At 48.9% G+C, this 18,621-nt stretch overlaps 1 protein-coding gene across 4 annotated transcripts in view; it reads left to right on the top strand.

Annotated features, from left to right (window-relative positions):
- Nucleotides 1-18,621, top strand: part of GFRA2 (GDNF family receptor alpha 2) — a 227,732-nt gene that overhangs the window by 144,076 nt on the left and 65,035 nt on the right. For all 4 annotated transcript variants that reach the window (XM_088838008.1, XM_088838007.1, XM_088838009.1 and 1 more), the window contains one exon: nt 16,183-16,537. In XM_088838008.1, coding sequence (XP_088694134.1) covers nt 16,183-16,537 — 355 coding nt within the window. The remainder of the gene's footprint in view (nt 1-16,182; nt 16,538-18,621) is intronic.

Below are 18,621 nucleotides of genomic sequence, written 5' to 3'. Positions count from 1 at the left end.
GTTGGTGGGGTGGGGTGTGTGTGTGGTGTTGGTGGGGTGGGGTGTGTGTGTGGTGTTGGTGGGGTGGGGTGTGTGTGTGGTGTTGGTGGGGTGGGGTGTGTGTGTGGTGTTGGTGGGGTGGGGTGTGTGTGTGTGGGGTGGGGTGTGTGTGTGTGGGGTGGGGGGTGTGTGTGTGTGGGGTGTGTGTGTGTATGGTGTTGGTGGGGTGGTGTGTGTGTGTGTGTGGTAGTGTGTATGTGGAGCTGTGTGTGTGGTGTGTGTATGTTGGGTGATATGTGTATGTGTGGGGTGTGTATGTGTTGGGTGATGTGTGTCTATGAGTTTTGGCAGTGGCCCCCTTCTGCACGTGGAGAGGGGAGGAGGGGAGGGAGGCAGGGATGGAGAGACTTGGGTGGGAATGTGGGCGATGGTGGTCCTTCCCTTGGGGAACAGACATTGCCCTCAGGCCCTTTCTGACCTCTTAGGGAGGCCCTGGGAATGGGGGTCAGGGGTGAATACTGAGGGATGTTAAGAGGATGGAAGGCCATTCTCCCGATCAACAAAAATGAACAGACTGAAACTTAGTGTGAGTTTCGCGGCTTCCTACAGTCAGGAGGTTATGTTGCTGGGCTCTGGACGCTTGGTACCCATACTGCAGAGGTGTGTGAGTGAGTCCATCTCTCACGGAGCATCCCTTGCATGCCATGCCCTGATCCAGTGGACACGACAGAGGAGTCTGTTGCTCTCATGGAGATTACATTTGATTAGCTTGAGACCAAGAAAAACCAAACAAGCCAACAAGCAAATTCTCAAAAATAAGTGAGATAGTGATGAATGCTGAGTAAGGATTAAAATAGAATGAGGAGCAAAGGTGTCTTGTGGCTACTGTGGATTGGAAATGCCCAAGTATGATTCCTGGGAAAGATGCTGCTGTGGGAAATTCTGGGAGTGGCAGAAGGAACAGCGGGTAAAGGCCCACAGGTGGGGACCGGTGTGGTGAAGGGTGAGACTTCTGGAAGGTGGGCTGGGACAGTGATGATTTGGGAGGTGGGCTCAGAGGTGGGCGGGGGCAAACTTCCCGAGATGCCACAGGCAAGTTAAGGAATTAAGATTTCCTTTTACGAGTAATGAGAAACCTTTGAGGATTTCAAATACCAGAGTGGCACAGTATGATTTATGTTTTTGAAAAGGTTCTTCTTGTGCTATGGGAGGGTGGATCAGAGGGCAGGGAGAGCCTGTGAGCTGTTGCAGTGGCTCACGTGCTATGACAGCAAAAGAGGAAAAGATTCACGGAGCTGGGATCTACTGGGATCTGATAATTTAGGCTTGAACAACACTGGTACCACCGTTTACTAGAATGGAGAAGGTGACGGAAGGAGCAGGTTGGGGCGGGAAGCAGAGATCCAGGGTTCTCTTTCAGCCACATGGACACTGAGATGCTAGTTAGACCTCCACCTGGAAATGCCAAGTAGGCAGTTGGATGTAAGCCCGGAGTTCTGGGAGAGGTCAGAGTTGATATACAGATTGTGAATTGTTAGCATATAGATTGTACTAACAGCCGTGGGGCCATGAGGTCACTTAGGGAGAGCGTAGACAGGGAGGGAGGCAGGGACTCTCCTCGCAGAGAAGGCTGAAACCAGAGCCAGTGATGAAAGGGGAGCTGAGTCAGGCAGGGAGGCTGAGTGTGGAGGGGGAGGTAGCGGGGACTGGGCAGAAGGGAGGACGGTGAGCTGGGTGCGAGGTCATTCATGAGAGGGGGCCGCAGGGAATGATCAGGTCCATAGATAACAGTGCCAAGGAGGAGTAGGGGGTGGACTGGTGTCAGGAGTCTCATAGGAGGAGAAATGGCCCAAAAATGGCCCTGAGGAGAAAGCAGGACCCCACACCACCTCTGGGCCCAGTGGTCAGCTGTCTGTAAGCTGCCCAATGGTCGCTTCTTCCAAAATCAGTATGCCAAATGACCACATCACTGATTTTACCAATTTATGGATCTGCCAAAGCCTGTTTCTTTTCATTATTATTATTTTACTTCTCTCCCCCCTTTAAATTTATTTTTTGGCCATGCCATTTGGCATGTGGGATCTTAGTTCCCCAACCAGGGATCGAACATGTGACCCTTGCTTTGGAAGCTCAGAGAATCTTACCACTGGACCACCAGGGAAGTCCCTCTTTTCATTATTTTTAAAGCGTTTAGAAATGGGCATTTGAATGATTTTCATGGCTTTTGAAGATTTTTTTTTTTTTCAAATGATCTTCACTGTTGTTTTTTAAGATATATTCAGCTTTTCAGAAATCTAAACATTGGGAGTTGATGTTGACTTCTTAGAGCAAGAAATGTGTATTTCATAATCAGTAAAAAAAATTTAGCTTATGATTGGCGCTTCTAATCCTACTTTCATTCACCGTAAATAAAAGAAACTGACAAAGAATTAAGGTGAACCACACCAATATGAAATGGCTCAATTTTGGCTTTTAACTGTTCTAAACAGAATTAAAACTGATAGGCCATTGTAGGAAAAGGTATGAGAATGGTAAAAATCCTAAATATTAAAAAAATCACACCCAAGACTATATTTGAAAGGACAAAGAGCATTCAAAAGTGGCTAAAAAGTCCCTTCAAATGTGAAATACTGTAATGAAGGTTTAATTTTTAATTATTAGAAGCATAAAATCAAGACTGATATGCCATTTACAGAAAGAATTCTGACAGCAGTTACAATTTGTCAAAATATAAAATGATATTCAAAAGCAGTTGATTTATTTTTTTGAATTGATTTGCCGTGAATTTGTCATTCATCAACTTGACTTTTGGTGAATTGGCCTGTTTCCAAAAATGCAGGTGCCTGGGAGAGTCTTGGGGTGGCCGTGTGCTATGAGGGGCTGAAGGTGAGGGTGAAGTCGAGGGTGATAGGGAGCCTGGACTACGACTGCTGGGGCCTATTTGAGGAGAGTGGGCACCAGAGCTGTGGGGGATGAAGCCTGGGGTCCCACTGGGTCTCTGGGCCTTGAATGACAGCCAAGCACTGGCAGGAGTGCGTGCTGGGATTGGCCGGTCATCTCCTGGGGAGTTGAGTTGTCTTTCCATGCTGCTTTGTGCTGGGTCATGTGGGGCTTCAGGCCACCAGTTCCGGTGGTGTGGGGGCCGGGGGTGAGAAAGATCGCCGAGGTCCTGCTGTCTTAGGCTTCTCAGATAAGCAGAGGGAGTCTGAAACCCTTCTCTTGCTCACGAATGGGGAGACTGGGGGCCCTTTTGGCTTTTTGTGTGTGATGTGTGAGGCTGGAGAGAGAGGCACATGGGACAGGCCACTTTTAGCAGGGCCGTGTGAAAACAGAGGGCTGGAGGGGAAGGTCTTTCTAGGGAAAATATTCCTTAAAAAAAAATTTGGGGGGAATTTCTTGGCAGCCCAGTGGTTAAGACTTTGCTTTTCAATGCAGGGGGTGAAAGTTCAATCCCTGGCTGGGGAGCTAAGATCCCAGATGCCTTGGGGCTGAAAAACATAGAGCAGAAGCATTAGTGTAACAAAGTTCAATAAAGACTAAAAATAGTCCACACAAAAAATCTTTAAAATTTTTTATACAGTTTTTAAAGGTTACTTTCCATTTATAGTTACTGCACAATATTGGCTGTGTTTCCCGTGTTGTTCAGTACATCCCTGAGCCGATGTTCTACCCAACAGCTTTACCTCCCTCTCCCCCACCCTGTGTGGCCCCTCCCCGTGCCACCACTGGTGACCACTGATTTGTTCTCTGTGTCTGAGTCTGCTTCTTTTTTGTTACATTCACTAACTCGTATTTTTTAGATTGCACATATAAGTGACATCATACAGTATTTATCTTTGTCTGACTTATTTCACTTGACAGAATGCCCTCCAAGCTCATCCATGTTGCTGCAAATGCAAAATTTCATTCTTTTTTATGACTGAGTACTAGTCCATTACACACACACACACACACACACACACACACACACGCTTGTGTACTCAGTTGTGTCTGACTCTTTGCCACCCCATGGACTGTAGTCTGCCAGGCTCCTTCGTATATGGGATTTTCCAGGCAAGAATATTGCATTGGGTTTCCATTTCCTTCTCCAATATATACAAATATATATATGTATATACAATGCAGACCTGGGTTCGATCCCTGGGTTGGGAAGATCCCCTGGAGAAAAGAATGGCTACCCACTCCATTATTCTTCCCTGGAGAATCCCGTGGGCCGAGGAGCCTGGTGGGCTACAGCCCATGGGGTCACAAAGAGTAGGACACGGATGAGTGACCAACACTGGAATATATATATATATACACACACATACCACATCATCTTTATGGCCACTTAGGTTGCTTCCATGTCTTGGCAATTGTAAATAATGCTGCCGTGAACATTGGGGTGCATGTATCTCTTCAAATTAGTGTTTTTGCTCTTTTCAAATGTGTACCAAGGAGTGGAGTTGCTGGGTCATTGGTAGTTCTGTTTTTAGGCTTTTGAGAAACCTCCATACTGTTTTCCACAGTGGCTGCACCAATTTACATTCCCGCCAACAGCAGGGATCACATTCTTAAACAAGCATTTATTGCACATGTTCTGTGGGCTGGAAACTGCTGGTGGTATTTGCATCTGCTTTATCCTATTGTTATCGTTCCCTAGGATGCTGTGAGTGAAGTCGTGTCCGCCTCTTTGCGACTCCATGGACTACACAGTCCATGGAATATTCTAGGCCAGAGTACTGGAGTGGGTAGCCTTTCCCTTCTCCCGTCTTCCCAACCCAGGAATCGAACCAGGGTCTCCTGCATTGCAGGTGGATTCTTTACCAACTGAGCTATCAGGGAAGACTTCCCTTGTGGCTCAGACGGTAAAGCATCTGCCTACAATGCGGGAGACCCGGGTTCGATCCCTGGGTTGGGAAGATCCTCTGGAGAAGGAAATGGCAACCCACTCCAGTACTCTTGCCTAGAAAATCCCATGGACGGAGGAGTGTGGTAGGCTACAGTCCATGAGGTTGCAGAGTCGGACATGACTGAGCCCTTCGCTTTCACTTCATCCTTTTGTAGTCTTTAGCGCAGTTCTGTGTGCAGACAAGGTGGGTTTGTATCCTCAGTTTGCAGATGAGCGAAAAGAGGCGGAAAGAGGTTGTATTACTTGTGCACACTAGTCAGCGGTCCACTGGATCCTGCAACTCCCCACACACACAGCTGGGAGTCCCTGGTCTTTATCACTAGTGCAGCCCCAAGCAGGATGGGCAGGGATGTTTGTGAAGCCCGCACGCAGAGTCAGCCTCAGGCCAAGGGGAAAATTTCCATTTGTTGCTTAATTATAATCTCTTGTTCACGCTGGAATGTAAGCTCTAGGAAGAGAGGAGTTTTGCCAGTTACTTCTCCAGCAGTGTTCTGCCTGTAGTGGATGCTCAGTACTTGACTGTTGTAAAAGTTAATGAGTCTTGAGGGAGAACTGGGCGGGGTGGCCCCACAGGGGAAGAAGCGTGGAGGTGATGGTCAGGGTGACTGCCACCCGCAGGGAAGGTGGCTTCCTCACTTAGAAATTCTTCTCCTTACCCCTTCCTCTTCCTCCTCACCCTTCCTGCCTTCCATCCAGCCCTGTTGAGTTTGTGTAGTCTACATCTCATTGTTGAGTGCCTCTCTGCCCGCCTTGCACACCTGATTATCTGGACTCCGTTGACTGTCCTCCTTTTTGAAACTCTTGTCTTGGTCTCCACGACACCAGCATCTCCTGATTGTCCATCACCTCATGGTCTGCTCCTCCTCATGGTCCAGTCTCTACTGAATGATGGCTTTCTTTATTGTCCTCTTTATTTTCATCCTCGTGTAGTTATATGGCTTTAAATAGCCTTCACTGTCAGTCATGCTCAGTGTTATCGCTAGCTCAGACCTCTCTCCGGAGCTCCAGCCTCCTTGATCCTCCTGCCTTTCAACCTCACAGTGTGGATATCTCATAGGCATCTCAGACATCAGTTGAAAACATTTTGTTTTGCCCCTTTTTATTTCCTCCAACTCTTCCCTGTTTCACAAAATGATTGCACCATCTACCTGGGGTTCAGGTCAAAACCTAGGAGTTTTCCTTGATTTCTCTCCTTCTTCCCATTCAGCATCCAACCCATCCTGTTGGCTTTATCTCTAAATTATTTGCAGATTGGGCTCATTTTTTGGACATCTTTGCAGTCATTACTCTTTCTAGGCTGCCACTGTCTTTAACCGGCTACTACAACAGCCTGAAACCGGCCTCCTCTTTAACCCTCACCCCTTCCATATGTCACTTGAGGTTGGGTGACTCCCATCCTTAAAAAACTCTAAGCACTTTTCATCTTAGAATAAAATCTGAAGTTCTTATGCTGCCCTACAAGTCACGTGTGCCCTCTGCTGACTGCCCCTCTGGCTTCTTCTCCTTCTTACATTTGTTTCATTTACAAAACTCAGGTCACTTTCCGTTCCTTTTGCCTGTAAACACACTGAGCTCAGTCTGCCTCAGGACCTTTGCACATGCTTTTCCTCTTGCTTGGGATTCCCTGACTTGGTATTTTTTGCATGTTTCATTCCTGCCCATCATTCTTTCTCAGCTTGGATGTCACCTCCTAGGACAGCCCTTCCCTCTTCCCTCATTCTCTTCTGAATTCTACTTATTTGATTTTCTTCATAGCGCTTATAGCACTTTAAATTGCCTTATTTATTTGTTCATGTGATTATTACCAATCTTCCTCCCACTAGAATAAAAGCCCCTGGAGAGCATGGACTCTCTCTCTCAACTCACAGCTGGATTTCTGAGGTGTGTCATCAGCACATGGAAACAGCTGTTGGCTGACAACTGCTTGACCCACTGAGATTTGGTGCTGTGTGTGGAGGAGGCAGGTGCAATTGTGAGACCTTGTGTGCGTGTGTGTTGTGGTGTGCATACATGCTGTTGCGTTTGCACAGCGCAAGCTGGACTCCTCTCAGCCAGCTTGGAGAGACAGGGTGGGACAGGGGAGCTTCCTCATTCCCTCCAGACCGCAGAGTCCTGCACAGGTCTGTGTGTGGGGGATGGGAGTAGACAGGAGAGTTCCAAAACACAGAAAACCGGATAGTTCAAAATCTGTCATTTTGCAGGTCAGGAAATGAAACCCAGAGAGGGTCAGGCTTCATTGGGGGCTTCCTACGCTTAGGAGGGGCATAGATGGAATTAGGGCCCAGGTTTCTGACTTCCACTTTACGGGCCGAGCTGCAGAGCATGACCCACAGGCCCAGGGTCGGCTGGAGGGTGGACGTGGCAGCTGGAAGCAGGATTAGGGGCAAGGGACAAGCATGGCCATTTCCTGGAAGGCCAGAAGGGAGAGCTGAAAACCATGGGTCCCGTAGCTTTGAAGCCTTGTGGAAAGAGGAGCATCTTATTTTTGCTTCCCCAGGGGCCTATTTGTGATTGGAAGGTTTACCTTCATGGGGTTTTTGGTTGGGGTGAGAATGAAGCCCCTGGGGACATGCCCTGGTAACAGCAGAAGCCCATAAGCTTCCTCTGTTGAGGATGGGTTTGGTCGACTGTGGGTGGGCTTGTGGGGTGTGTGCGTGCTTGGGGAGCAGGCCAGGGGCAGCTCTGCTTCTCCTGTTACTCTCTGCTTCTCCACCTTTGGAAGGCAGCCTCAGCATCACGCAGAGTCGTGAAATCCAGCTCTCTGGGTGCCAGCCACAGACATCTCCACTGCAAGGGTCTGGCATGGGGCTGGCTGAGCCTCTGTGAGTAACAGACAGATTAAGTGAGTCACAAATGCACCAGAGTTTGAGAACTTTGAATCAGTTACTTCCCTCCACGGGCAGGCACGTTGTTGCTGGAATGGGAGATGGGCATAGGGATACATATTTTAATTTCATTAGCTGTGCGTTTTAAGAGGTCTTGGAAAAATTCAGAATTAACGTAAAGGTTATCACAAAGCTAGGTAGGTATTCAAAAACTTAAAAAGTGAATATTTCATTTTGTTTAAGAATTAAGAGATTAAAAAATTAAACATTAGTGCAAGCATACTGGTGATGTCGTTCATTTGTTAAGTCTTGTCCGACTCTTTGTGACCCCACGGACTGTAGCCCACCAGGCTCCTGTGTCCATGGAATTCTCCAGGCAAGAATGCTGGAGTGGGTTGCCATTTCCTCCTCCAGGGTATCTTCCTGACCCAGGGCTTGAATCCAAGTCTCCTGCATTGGCAGACGGGTTCCTTACTACCATCTGAGCCACCAGGGACGCCCACTGGTAACATGGCCAAAACCATATAGGTGGTACCTGGTAACTGTGGTTTGGTAAACCTAGTTCTGTAAAAGCAAATATTCAAGGATATAGTTTTGAAGGTTTGAAGACAGATCATCATTGGCTCAGGGCAGAGTCCCAGGAGGGAAGGGGGTAGGTGGGTGAGGCTTGGCTAAGGTGAAGCTGCCCCTCCACAGTGGGGCCCCTCCTTGCCCCGCCCTCAGGGGAAAGCCAGATTGTGTCCCCAGGGACTGGAGCTGGGAGAATGTGTTTTGGGAAGTGCCAGGCGTGGTTAAATCCCACCTCCCTTTCCCAGGAGCAGCTGTTACCATTTACTCCTTGGCTTGTTGGGCTGGCGCAGGCCTGGGAGGAATTTCCTGCTCCTGAATCCCTGGTAGGTCCTGTGTGGTCTGTGCAGGGATGGGGTGGGGTAGGGGTGGGGTAATAGGGACCTCCCTCCCTGCTGTTTGGATATTTTGGTTCAGGGGCCACAGCCCCACACTGGGCTGGGGGAGGCTGGTATTTGCAATCCAGCATCTCATCCTTCTTCCCCAGTGGAGAGTTTTTTTTTTAATTTTAAAACTATCTATTATTTATTTATTTATTTTTGGCTGCGCTGAGTCTGTGATGCTGTGGGCTTCTCATTGCAGTGACTGCTGTTGCTGCTGGGAGCATGGGCTCTCGGGTGTATAGGCTTTAGTCGGTGCAGCGCGCAGGCTCAGTAGTTGCAGCTTGTGGGCTCCAAAGCATTCACACTTCAGTGTTTGTGGCGCGTGGGCTCCGTAGTTGTGGCACACGGGCTTAGTTACCCCCACGGCTTGTGAAATCTTCCCGGACCAGGGATCAAACCCGGGTCCCCTGCATGGGCAGGCAGATTCTTAACCATTGGACCACCAGGGAAGTCCCCCAGTGGGGACTCTTGAAAAGGATAGCATAACTTTTTGGACTCCCGAGGTTTGTCGTTGTTCAGTAGCTCAGTCATGTCTGACTCTTGGCCGCCCATGGGCTGCAGCAGGCCAGGCTTCCCTGTCCTTCACCATTTCCCAGAGTTTGCTCAAACTCATGTCCATTGAGTTGATGATGCCATCAAATCATCTCCTCCTGTGTCATCCTCTTCTCCTCCTGCCTTCAGGAGAACCCTAGGGAGAGGTGCCTTAGTACAGACGCAGGGGCAGTGCATGGGCTGGGGAGAGGCCGTGCCAGGCCTGTCTGCCTGGGCAGTTCGTTCCTCACTTACCAGATGAATCAGAGCAGCCCAGCCCCAGGGCCTCTCTCCAGGGTGGAGTGGGGCCCCGTCACCCACCCACTGGCCTCTGTCTCCTCTCCAGGAGGATCAGAAGGGGCATCTTCCTGGTAACTAGGTGATTGGTGTTACTATCGCCACCTTTGTGTGTGTTTCTAGGAAATTTACCAAGTTTTGGCCCAGGGTTTTACATTTCCCACCCTGTTAGCAAAAGCTTTCACTCTTCACGCTCCAAGTGGAAGCCGCAAGGCTATAATTACATTGCATTTACTCGGGAACTTGCTGAGGGGAGCGGGAGGGTGTTCCTGGGAACCTGAGAGTGGCCGAGGGCCTGATTTAGCTGCTTTTCATTCGCGGTTGTTGTCCCGCTCCCTCTGGGGGCCCTCACAGCCCCCTCTTCCTTCACCTCAGGCCCCGGGCTGCGTGGCTGTTCGCTTCCACCAGCCAGCATCCTGACAGGTGCACTGGAGGAAACAGCACCTGGCTGGTCCCGGAGGGCCCTCCCACGGAGGCGGCGCCCCTGGAACAGGCTTTGTGTAGACAGGCATCCTTGGGTCCTCGCCTGGCCTGGGCAGAGCGGCTTGGCAGCTGCTCAGGGAACTGCTTGGAAGGGCATGTGTCCCCCTCGCCCTCCGCCGCCCCGGTTCCATGACTGGAAACCCTTGCCTGGCTCCCCAGCATCATCTCTGGTGGTCCCTCTTCCAGGTTCCGTCTCCAGGCCTGCTGCATTGCTGTAGATTCTTGCCAGCCTCTGATCTTGCTGTTTGTTCCCTCTTCCTGGGACCTCTTTCCACTCTTTCTGCTTCCTCTGCCTCATCCCATAGGTTGCAGCAGAGAGATCCCTGCTTCTGCGACCTTCTGGTCTGGGCACGATGATTTCCTCTTGGCTCCTACAGGCAGTGCCATGAACTCCCTGACACATGAGCATCACCTTGACCCTGACCCCAGCCGTGGTTCTGGGGAGGTGTCTGGCACTTGGTGGACCCTCAGTGAAGATTTGTTAATTGCAACCTAGACGGGTGGGATGGGGTGGAGGTGGGAGGGAGGTTCGAGAGGGAGAGGACATAGGTATATCTGTGGCTGATTCATATTGACGTTTGGCAGAAACCAACACAATATTGTAAAGCAACTATCCTTCAATTAAAAAATAAATAAAAAAAAGATTTGTTAATTGAATGTGTAAGAAAATGAACCTTGATTCCCTCTCTGCCCTAATTCCCCTTTTACTTTTACAAGAAGAGGAGAGGCACTTTTTTTTTTTTTCTGCCTTCATCAGGCTGCTGTTGGTTAGGCAGGGTGTTGGGAGTGAGGTCTGTCTTTGAAGATTACCCCCTGGCTTTCACTTCTGAGCAGTACCGGGCTGGGCCCCACACTGATGCTTTTTTTAAAACGATTTTTTGATTGACCAATTTTAAAGTCATGGGGCAAGTTTTGGCCATGAAGCATGTGGGATCTTGGCTCCCTGACCGGGGATCAAACCTGTACCCTCTGCACTGGAAGGTGAAGTCTTGGACTGGACTTCCAGGGAAGTCCCTCCACACTGATGTTTGGATGTGGTCCTATACTGACTGATATCCTGGTCCTGTGTCACTTTTGGCTTCCTTAATATTATTAGCCAATGTGTTTTGAATACTTACTATGAATGAGTGAAAGGATAGAAAGTGTTAGCCACTCAATCATGTCCAACTCTGTGCGACCCCATGGCTCCTTTGTCCATGGAATTCTTCAGGCAAGAATACTGGAGTGAGTTACCATTCCCTTCTCTAGGGGATCTTCCCTACCCAAGGATCAAACTTGGGTCTCCTGCATTGCAGGCAGCTTCTTTACCTGAGCCATCATAATGAGGGAAGCTCATTATGATCTATAGATACTGTTCTAAATACATTTATTCTTTCACCCAGCACACAGGGATTCAGCCTTCACTATGTACCAGACACTGGCAACCATGGATACAACAGTGAGTGCAATTGACACATCCCCGGCTTTCATGGAGCTTGTATTTAGTTGAAAAATACAAATGATTGAACAAGTATATACTGTGCCAGATGGTGATGAGTGCTCTGCGGAGAAGAGATCAGAGTAGAAGGTGAAGGGAGGGACTTGTTATTATGTCAGCATGGTCAGGGGGACTCACAGATAAGGTTTTGAGCAGAGACCTGAAAGGAGTGAGGAAAGGGACTGTGTGGTCATGGGGTGGGGGAGAGCATTCTAGGCAGAAAGCAGCAAGTGTAAAGGCTCTGAGGTCAGGTCATGAGTGGCACGTCCCAGGAAGAGGAAGGAGGCGAGTATGGTTGGAGGGAGTAAGTGCAGGGGAAGTGAGTGGGAAGTGAGGTCATATATGGCAGCCCTGGCTAACAGAACTATGCGTGAGTCACATGTGCCATTCAAATTTCTTTCTTTAAAACATTTTTGTTGGAGTATAGTATAGTTAACAACTTGTAAGTTTGTTGGTTTCAAGAGTTCAGCGAAGTGAATGAATTATATACATACATGTAAAGGTCGGTCTAGTCAAGGCTATGGTTTTTCCCGTGGTCATGTATGGATGTGAAAGTTGGACTGTGAAGAAAGCTGAGCGCCGAAGAATTGATGCTTTTGAACTGTGGTGCTGGAGAAGACTCTTGAGAGTCCCTTGGGCTGCAAGGAGATCCAACCAGTGCATCCTAAAGGAGATCAGTCCTGGGTGTTCATTGGAAGGACTGATGCTAAAGCTGAAACTCCAATACTTTGGCCACCTCATGCGACGGGAGTTGACTCCCTGGAAAAGACTCTGATGCTGGGAAGGATTGGGGGTGGGAGGAGACGGGGACGACAGAGGATGAGATGGCTGGATGGCATCACCGACTCTGTGGACATGAGTTTGAGTGAACTCCGGGAGTTGGTGATGGACAGGGAGGCCTGGTGTGCTGTGATTCATGGGGTGGCAAAGAGTCGGACACGACTGAGCAACTGAACTGAACTGAACTGATCCACTCGTTTTTAGATTCTTTTCCCATACAAACTGTAACAGAATACTGAGAGTTCCCTGTGCTACACAGTAGGCCCTTATTAGTTATCTATTTTATATATGGTTACATGTAGGAGCGTGTATAAGGCAATCCCAGTCTCCCAATTTATCCCTCCCCCACCATTTCTGAAATTTCTCCCAGCTGCATTAAAAAAAAGAAGCAAGTGAAATTAATGATATTTTTATTTAACACACTGTATCCCAAATATTATTGCTTCAACATATAATCAAGGAAAATGTGATTTGAAATGAAATGCTTTATTATTTTTTCTTATTATGTTTTCAAAATCTGGTGTGCACATCTCATTTTGGGCTAGTTTCACTTCCTGTTCAGTGGCCATGTTCAGGAGTGCCTACCATATTGGACAGCATGGATGGAGAGGCCTGTGAATGAGATGGGGATGCCACTGGAAGCTTTGGGGCCCGGGAGCATTATCTCTGCCTTAGGTTCTAGAAGGTTTGCTCCAACTGTGATGAGAAAAGACTTCTGGGGGTGGTGAGGGGGTAGGGGAGAAAGGGCAGAGCAGGGAGACTGGAAAGGAGGCCCTGACCAGTATGCAGTGACAATGGTTAGGACCAAGGTGGTGGTGGTGAGGGTGACTGGATTCTGGGTGTAATCTACCAGGTCTTTCTGATGTGCTTGAGAGAGGAGTTTAGGAAGGGTAAAGATTTTTGGCCTGAGCTAGTGGAAGCCTGGGCTTGTTTTTTAGAGGGTTGAGGAGGACTCGGGGTGGGGACACCCCAGGAGGAGCATGTGGAGAGTGGCTTGAGATGCGGTGTCAGCCTTCCAGGTGGAGCTGATGGGCAGGCAGTTGGACATCTTGAGTCTGGGGTTCAGAGTGGAGGTCTCTGACCTGGCCGGAGGTATAAATTTGGGAGTTGACAGCGTACTGATGGTGTTTAGGGCTGAGCATGAGCGGAAGGCCCGAGGGAGTGGGTGCACATAGAGAAGAGGGGCCTGAGCCCTGGTGGAGAAGGTGGAAGCAGTGAAGCAGGCTTCGAAGGAGAGCTCACCAAGGCAGCACGAAGGCGGTGAGGAAGAGGGGCTGGAGGAGCCACCAGCTGTGCCCAGTGTGCGGCGGGCAGAGCGGGAGGAAACCCTCGGGTCTCTGATCACTGCCAAGTGAGAAGGGAAAGCCCAGGCTGCGGTGGGTCTAGGAGAGGACGGGAGGGGGGAAGGTGGCCACTGGAACAGATGACTTGTTTGAGGGCTTTTGTTTAAAGAGGAGGAAGATAGGTGAGGTGAGGTGAGGTGAAAGTTGTGTTCAACTCTTTGCCATCCTGTGGATAGTCTATGGAATTGTCCTGGCTAGAATACTGGAGTGGGTTGCCATGCCCTTCTCCAGGGGATTTTCCCGACCCAGGGATCAAACCCGGATCTCCTGCATTGCAGGCAGATTCTTTACCAACGGAGCCACCAGGGAAACCCCTTTAGTAGGGGGTATGTGGTCACAATTTCTTTTTTTCCTTTAAAGATGTTCAGTGTATTAGCTGATGGAGAAGATGCAGTAACAGGGCAAAATTATCATGAGAGAGAGAGAAATGAGCTGATTCATACAGCAGTGCCGATGAGGTAGGTGCTGTTTTCCAGACGAGGAGACCGAGTAAAGGAGGGCCTGGTCACTTGCTCAAGGCCACCCAGTGATAAGTATCAGGACCAGGGATCAATGCAGATGCCTTAGTTTTAGAATGTCCAGTTTTAACTACTCTGTTTGTTTCCCAGCTAGATTTGTGAGGTCTTTGAGAGGATCCTCATCTCACACTTCCATGTCCAGCCCAACACCTCGCAGGGAGAGGGCTGTGCAGAGGTGGGACTTGATAGATCTTTAATGACCAAGTGATCAGAACACTAGGACCTGGGCTGGAAGTGCCGTGGGAGGGTGGGCGTGGCGGCCCCGTAGTCCTTCCTACTCTTGTGGGGGCGGGACATCGAGCAGACAGAAATACTGATAAGAGTTTGTCCGGTGGATGAGGAATGAATGAAAAGCTGTGGCTTTTCTTCCTAAGCCGGTGGCTGTCTGTGGTGTACCGTGGTGCTGGCTGGATCTGGGCTCCTGCTCAGGTTTGGTGCTAGTGTGCTTGAAGATTCCATTCAGCTGTCACTAGCATGTTATGGAGGGTGAGGGGCACGTGCAGCCTGAACTCCTGCTTCTCTGCTCTGTCTGTCATCAGAGCAGATGAAGAGATACTCTGTTGGTGGTGGTGGTGGGTCCCTCTGCTGTGTGTTCCCCTCAGAACAACTGAGACTTGTGGGGTGGAGTGGACACCACAGAAGGAGCCTGACAATTTCTGGGATTACAGCTTTGTGCCCAAGATGTTTTGCTCTGCAGACGGGGCACAAAGCTCAAAGCCACGGCTCTAACGCCAGGGTCCCGGCAGCAAATCCGCACTTTGCCTGATGAGGGCTCAGCCCTGCCGGAGTCCATGGCTGGCCTTCAGCCTCCTCCTCACTCTGCTGAGCTCCCAGTCCAGTGCTTGGTTTCAGTGCTCTAGGCACAAACTGGGCACAGTGGCACCCCCACACCACGGGGCCTTTTGGAATGTGTGGAGACAGTTTCAGCGGTCACAGTGGTGGGGATGAGAGTGGTGATAATAGTTCTATTTGTACTCTGGCTACTGAAGATCCCAGAGTGGGAACTTCTTAAGGGCTGGCAGTGCCCCAGATCGGAAGCCCTGTTCACGCGTGTGGATGTTGAGTGCCTAGGGACCCAGGGACCCGTCTTGCATCAGCTGCCACCCTGTTATGTGCTCTTGAGCCAGTCCCTTTGTTTCCCCGTTTCCCACTTTTGTGAACAGAGCCATGAACACCTAGTTGCTTGCTTTTTCGTCTTGTGATAAGATTTTTTTTTTAATCAGAATATAGTTGATTCACAATATTGTGTTAGTTTCAGGTGTATAGCAAAGTGATTGTTATATACATATATATTTTTTGAATTATTTTCCACTATAGGTTATTACGAAGTGTTGAATATAGTTCCCTGTGCTATACAGTAAATTCTTGTTGCTTATCTGTTTTAAGTATAATAGTTTGTATCTGTTAATCCTATACTCCTAATTTATCTCCCTCTCCCCTTTCCCCTCTGGTAACCATAAATTTGTCTTCTGTGCGTCTGTTTCTGTCTTGCATATAGACTCATTTGCATTATTTTTTAGATTCCACATTTAAGTGATATCATATAATATTTGTCTTCGTCTGACTTACATCACTTAGTATGATAGTCTCTAGGTCCATCATGTTGCTGCAAATTGCACAATTTCTTTCTTTTTTATGACTGAGTAGTATTCCATTGTATGTGTACATCACATCTTATTTATCCATTCATTCTGCCTGTGGACACTTAGGTTGTTTCCATGCCTTGGTTATTGTAAATAGTGCTGCTTTGAACATTGGGGTGCATATATCTTTTTGAATTAGATATAATCTTTTCTGGTTATATGCCCAGGAGTGGGATTGCTGGATCATATGGTAGCTCTATTTTTAGTTTTTTTTTAAGGAAACTTCATACTGTTACTGAAATAAATGTTAAATAAGGCTTTGGATTAACAGTTGTCATCCTAAAAGCCATACGTACAGCTTGCTCTGTGGACCCACATGTTAACTCATTTGATCTTAACCAATCACAGCCTTAGGCAGGAGGCTGCTAAATAATCTCCTAACAGATGGGGAAGCCAAGGCAGAGAGCGCAGTGACGCTGGGGGCTGTCCCCACCGTGGGCTGACTGCCCCCTTCCTTCCCTTCAGGGACAGGGGCAGACCCGGCGGTCAGCACCAAGAGCAACCACTGCCTGGACGCCGCCAAGGCCTGCAACCTGAACGACAACTGCAAGAAGCTGCGCTCCTCCTACATCTCCATCTGCAACCGCGAGATCTCGCCCACCGAGCGCTGCAACCGCCGCAAGTGCCACAAGGCCCTGCGCCAGTTTTTTGACCGCGTACCCAGCGAGTACACCTACCGCATGCTCTTCTGCTCCTGTCAGGACCAGGCGTGCGCTGAGCGCCGCCGCCAGACCATCCTGCCCAGCTGCTCCTACGAGGACAAGGAGAAGCCCAACTGCCTGGACCTCCGCAGCCTGTGCCGGACAGACCACCTGTGCAGGTAGGGGCTGCTGCAGCTCCTCGGGGAGCTGTTAGGGGGCGCTCTGCCTGCTCTGTGTAAATGCATTGTCATCCATCCATCCATCCATCCTTCTCTGCATTCCTTTATTCAGTACAGATTTATTGAGCTGTGTGCCCAGCTTCATACTAAGCACTGTGGGGTAACCAAGATGAACCACTGTAGGAGCTCCTGATTTAAAATCAGAGACCCTAGAACCTGGAGTAAGAGAGGACCTTCAGTGAGGCAGGGAGGGCCCTGCCTCAGCCTGGGGGTACAGAGGACAGGACCTTATCCGCCTTTCCTCCTTTAAGGAAGCCCCAGTCATTACCCCATTACCTCAGTGAGGTCCTCTCACCATCAGGGAAGGGCTCTTGCACATTCCAGAGGCAGCTCCTTCACACTGAGAGCTGAGCTCAGCAACTGTTGGATGCAGTGTGGGGCATCTGATGGTCCTGGGTCTGAGTCCTGACTTTTCCACTCACTAGCTGTGTGACTTGGAGCCTGTTTTTCAAATGTCCTGAGTCTCCATTCCTTTACCCGTGAAATGGGAATAAAACACCCACATCACAGCATTACTGTGACGATTAGATGACATGTGTGTTAAAGCTTAGCACAGAGTTTGGCATAAAGTAATTGCTTAATGAGTATCTAATTATTTGGAAGGTTTGTTTTGTTAAAGCGAGTTGAAATGTGTGTCCATAATTCTCCTGTTTTTCCTGTTTGTTATTAACATATTTATTGAGCCTCTGTGGCATCCAGTGAGTGCTTCTAAAGCATGGGCAGCAGAGGTGAACACAATGCTCTCTGAGTAGCACCCAATCCAGAAGGGAGACAGAGGAGGGGAGCATGGATCCCAATGCAGTGGGCTGAGAGCTATGGGCTCCCGGAGGCAGGTGTGTAGGGGGAGGGCCCTGCCTCAGCCTGGGGGTACAGAGCACAGGACCTTGAACTGAACCTTGGAACGAGAATGAGAAAGCAAGGGAGTGAGTCTGGCAAATACAAGGAGCACACAATGCGTCCACTTCTTGTGGAGGGCAGCTGTTAAATGGACGTATTGATGAAACATCTTTTTCAGATTATATCTTGTGTTACTTGTATGTGGGAAAAGCATGTGTGAAGGCTGGAGGGTAGGAGAGAGCCTGGGGTTATGGGTCCCTGTAGGTGGTGGGCGCACGTGGAGCTGGTTCCTGGGGAGGGGAGGTCAGAAGGGTGGCTGCTGGGGAGGTAGCTGCTGTGATCGTGCAGATAAGCAAAGCCTGCTTATTGCATCCCAGACAGCAGTCTTTTATACAGTTTATCTCATTAGTTCTTACAACAAGGCTATGAGGAAGGTGCTGTTATCATCCTTATCTGCCAAATGATCAAATAGAGGAAGTAGCTTGCCCAAGGTCGCACAGCTCCCTTGTTTCAGAACTGAATCCTATCTCCAGTGTTTTCCTCCAAAGTAGTACCCTGGTCTGGACTAAGATAGGGGCTGTGGGTATGGATATCACTAACCTCAGATATGCAGATGACACCACCCTTATGACAGAAAGTGAAGAGGAACTAAAAAGCCTCTTGATGAAAGTGAAAGAGGAGAGTGAAAAAGTTGGCTTAAAGCTCAACATTCAGAAAACTAAGATCATGGCATCCGGTCCCATCACTTCGTGGGAAGTAGATCGGGAAACAGTGTCAGACTTTCTTTTTTTGGGCTCCAAAATCACTGCAGATGGTGATTTCAGCCATGAAATTAAAAGATGCTTACTCCTTGGAAGGAAAGTTATAACCAACCTAGACAGCATATTAAAAAGTAGAGACATTACTTTGCCAACCAAGGTCCGTCTAGTCAAGGCTATGGTTTTTCCCGTGGTCATGTATGGATGTGAGAGTTGGACTGTGAAGAAAGCTGAGCGCCGAAGAATTGATGCTTTTGAACTGTGGTTTTGGAGAAGACTCTTGAGAGTCCCTTGGACTGCAAGGAAATCCAACCAGTCCATTCTAAAGGAGATCAATCCTGGGTGTTCATTGGAAGGACTGATGCTAAAGCTGAAACTCCAATACTTTGGCCACCTCATGCGACGAGTTGACTCATTGGAAAAGACTGA

The sequence above is a fragment of the Moschus berezovskii genome, chromosome 7, assembly GCF_049115385.1.
Source record: "Moschus berezovskii isolate FMDL1 chromosome 7, NW_MosBer_1.0, whole genome shotgun sequence".
Taxonomy (NCBI): Eukaryota; Metazoa; Chordata; class Mammalia; order Artiodactyla; family Moschidae; genus Moschus; species Moschus berezovskii.
Note: the sequence above shows the minus strand (reverse complement) of the source record. Positions and strands in the feature narration are given on the sequence as shown.